Source organism: Argentina silus (assembly GCF_951799395.1).
Source record: "Argentina silus genome assembly, chromosome: 8".
NCBI lineage: Eukaryota > Metazoa > Chordata > Actinopteri > Argentiniformes > Argentinidae > Argentina > Argentina silus.
Window position 1 is genome coordinate 24,257,073 of NC_139662.1, and position 4,190 is coordinate 24,261,262.

The following is a 4,190-nucleotide window of genomic DNA, read 5'->3' on the forward strand; positions in this document are numbered from 1 at the left end:
TTATTATTTCAATTCACCAACACAATCAGCAGGTAAGATGGCGCTCTATTCTCCATCGGTAAATAGGTTAGTTGTTTGAAATGTTGAAGAAGTCATTCTTATTCTCCTGCTATGCCACTAGTTATTATATCATAGGCTTATGAAGACATCCCATACTGTCCTGCATATGTTCTCCTCAATAATTAATATGTATCTTAACTCAACTGATGGACACATATTTGGCTGAGGGTCGTATTGAAAGAGAGGCAGGAGCGTACAGAATGGAGGAATCAGCTGTTATCTATTGATTGAAATTATTATTATTATTATCAATAGATAGTAGTTGTGAATTTGCTGTTTCTTTTCCAATTGCACAGCAGCCTTTTGAAGATGCTTCTGATGAAGGAAAGCAGGAAGAAGCCAGAGGACATCTCAGTGGTGTCTGAGCTAAGAGAGAAGCTGGGGGAGGGAGTGTACCAAACCCCTCCCCTCTGTACCAAACCCCTCCCCTCTGTACCAAACCCCTCCCGTCTGTACCAAACCCCTCCCCTCTGTACTAAACCCCTCCCGTCTGTACCAAACCCCTCCCCTCTGTACCAAACCCCTCCCCTCTGTACCAAACCCCTCCCGTCTGTACCAAACCCCTCCCCTCTGTACCAAACCCCTCCCCTCTGTACCAAACCCCTCCCGTCTGTACCAAACCACTCCCCTCTGTACCAAACCCCTCCCGTCTGTACCAAACCTCTCACCTCTGGATCAACGCCTCATTCTGTACCAAACCCCTCACCTCTGGATCAACGCCTCATTCTGTACCAAACCCCTCCCGTCTGTACCAAACCCCTCCCCTCTGTACCAAACCCCTCCCCTCTGGATCAACACCTCTGTAGCCTTGATACTCTGAGAGTTGTTATCGTCCACTGATGCCTTTATAATGCTTTTTTTAATGAAAGACAGAGGGCGCTCTTCCTTCTATATGAAATATCTCACATCAGAGCAGAGGCAGGGACTCAGAGGAGAGACAGGTGTCAAGATACGTGATCGGATGATTGATTGAATTGATTACAGATCATACGCACCGCATTCCATATTACTGATCAGCACCTGATCAGCCAGAGGAGAATGGGTCCCCCTGGAGTCTGGTTCCTCTCAAGGTTTCTTCCTCCCAGGGAGTTTTTCCTTGCCACTGGGCCCTATGTTTTTCTCCCCTCTGGGGAGTTTTTAGCTGGGCTTGCTTTTTGGGGGTCTATGGTTCAGTGATCATATTAGATAATATTGTTTGTATTGTATTTATTGTTTAAAATGTTTAGTATTGTTCTTGTTCACTATACAAATGAATTTGATTGTGTATTGTAACTGATTGTGATGGAAGTGTGGAAGTGCAGTGTCTGAGTTCTGAGAAAAGCGCTATACAAAATAAATGCATTATTATTATTATTGATTGATTTAAAAGAGTAATGGGAGACCAACCCCAGCGTGTATGGTATGGTACTAACCCTAACCCTAACCCTAACCCAGTATGGTTGTGTTCCAGGGGACCAACCCCAGTATGGTTGTGTTCCAGGGAATCGTTCTCTGAGGTGAGGGTGGCTCAGCACCGGCGCTCCCTCAGACTTGTAGCTGTCAAGTGCATCCACAAGAGGGCACTGAAGGGCAGGGAGGCCATGCTGGAGAACGAGATCGCAGTCCTCCGCAGGTCAGCATGCAGCTGCGCATTTTACACATCACATAACAAGACAAACAGACAGAATACATTTTCTCTCTCTCTCCCCTCCCTCCCCCCTTCCCTCTCTCTCTCAGGATTAACCATGCCAACATCGTGGCTCTGGAGGAGACCTTTGAGACATCTACTAAGCTGTATCTGGTGATGACTGTGAGCAGAAACATCAAACTTCAACACCAGAATCACCTCACACAGGAGGACTTCCAACTGAGTTGGGAATGCCATCCTTATATCTGTTGAGCATAAAACTAGTCAGCAGTCTTTACATGGATTGTTGATATCTGGTATGTTTGTGTGTTTTACAATAGCAGCCTGTGGTTGTCCCCCTAGTGTCACAGGAGGGGAACTGCTGGGCCGGATCCTACAGAGAGGGAGCTACACAGAGAGAGACGCCAGCCATGTGGTACGACAGGTGCTGGAGGCTGTCCAGTACCTCCATCAGCTGGGCATCGTACACCGGGACCTGAAGGTACAGCACACGCTCTGGCTGGCTGGCTGGCTGGCTGGCTGTTGGACTGTTCATGGAGCTGTCTGGAATATTAACCATCTATGAAGCTGCTACGCATGACAGCATCGGACATAAAGACATAAAACCAGCTTCTGTCATCATTATTTTCACACTTGCTGTCTGTGCACATTTCTTATTTCTTACAATTGACAAATCAGTCAACCACAGAATAAACAGCCTGAAGAGTATGACTGGTAGATGTCACCTCAATAACAAACATATAGACTGTGTTTGAGAGAGGACGAGTGATTGAAGACAAACAAACAATCTTAAATTGTAAAGTACTCACAATTTACCCACAATAGTGTTAACATGTGAGTGGTGTGATGAGACATGATCTGGTTAGTCTGTGAATAGTTTGGTAGCCGTTTAAAAGTGACACCCTACAGTCATGTAATAATAGTCAAATGTTAACTGACTGTATGTCCCTTCTTCACCCAGCCTGAGAATCTTCTGTATGAGAATCCATCTGTCGACTCCAAGATCGTCATCAGTGACTTTGGCCTGTCCAAGATGGAGGACCAAGGAGTCCTCTCCACTGCCTGTGGGACCCCTGCCTATGTGGGTGAGGAACCCCAAGTACATCCTACAACCCCTTAGTGATCAGGTAGTTTAACCATGGGTTCAGGTGCAGAAAGGAGGCAGGACTCAGAGTTGCTCAAATCAAACATAAACTTGACTTGGTACTCGTAGGGAAACAAGTCAAATTTAAAGTTCCTGATGGTCTTCCTGTGCTGTATCGTCAGCCCCAGAACAAAGACAGGTGGAGACGGGGCTAAAATAGAGATGGGGCTAAAACAAGGCACAGGTGGAGCCAATACACTAAATGAGGTGAATAGGAAAAACAACAAGGGAGTCTCTGGTGCCCCTGGTGGCCAGTAGAGGAAGCAGCAAGATGAGGAGGACTCCTCACAAATAGCATTATCAGCACCACACCATAGTAGGCTTAACCCTTATTCAAATGACAGAGCTGAACCGAGCTGAGCTGAACTGGGCCTGGCCTGGTTACACACCCACCGTAGATTAAACATATTTGAGTCAGTATGGTGTGGGTTAAAGCTCCTGATGGTCTTCCTGTGCTGTGTCGTCAGCCCCAGAGCTCCTGCAGCAGAGGCCCTACGGTAAAGGCTCTGGGCTTCATCACTTACATCCTGTAAGTGACCAACATTCCTGTCACATCAATGAATGCCTCAACTGACCCACATCAATTTCTGACATTTAGATACAGATACATGAAAGGTTGAATGGTGCTTAATGGTTTTGGGTCTTTCTCTATGTGTGTGTGTGTGTGTGTGTGTGTGTGTGTGTGTGTGTGTGTGTGTGTGTGTGTGTGTGTGTGTGCAGACTGTGTGGCTACCCGCCATTCTATGATGAGAATGACTCCCACCTGTACAGGCAGATCATAAAGGCAGAATATGAGTTTGACTCTCCTTATTGGGATGAAATCTCTGCCTCAGGTACAGAATATATACTCTGTCAACAACTGTTCTTATTATTTACATCAAAGTCTGCTCATACAGTATTTGACAAACATTGTCTTAGCCCAGCATGACAACATGTTTTCTCTCATTGTCTCTTTCGCTGATTTTCGTTGTCTTGAAAAATATGTCACACGTCTTTGTCTCGCCATTGGTCTGTGCAGCGAAGGATTTCATTGGTTACTTGTTGCAGAAAGAGCCGGAGAAAAGGTACAATTGTGAGAAAGCCTTGAAACATCCTTGGTGAGTTGGTGTGGCGCTCCGCAGCTTGAGGTGTAAACAGGACTGGCTTCTCCACACGCTGTGGTCTCCTCTCCTTCTGTCAACTCACCTCTGCTCATTCAACAGGGTCAAAGTTTCCTTCCAGATCTCCATAAAAAGGAGCCTTTGGGTCTATGATGATCTGTCTCTGTATCACATACTGAGTCTCTGTCCCTAAGATGATAAATGACAATGTTAGGAATGGAGATGGTGTTGGTGTTGGTGGTGGTGGTGGTGATGGTGT

General features: G+C 46.0%; 1 protein-coding gene across 1 annotated transcript; it reads left to right on the forward strand.

Moving 5' to 3' along the window:
* Positions 1 to 369: 369 nt before the first annotated feature.
* pnck (pregnancy up-regulated nonubiquitous CaM kinase) lies at positions 370 to 3,932 on the forward strand (the record flags this gene model as incomplete). Its single annotated transcript, XM_083675560.1, is given in 10 exon segments — positions 370 to 452; positions 1,541 to 1,672; positions 1,777 to 1,845; positions 1,847 to 1,849; positions 2,030 to 2,168; positions 2,649 to 2,772; positions 3,299 to 3,332; positions 3,334 to 3,360; positions 3,552 to 3,664; positions 3,850 to 3,932. Coding segments are annotated over 10 exon segments (807 nt in total).
* Positions 3,933 to 4,190: the final 258 nt, after the last annotated feature.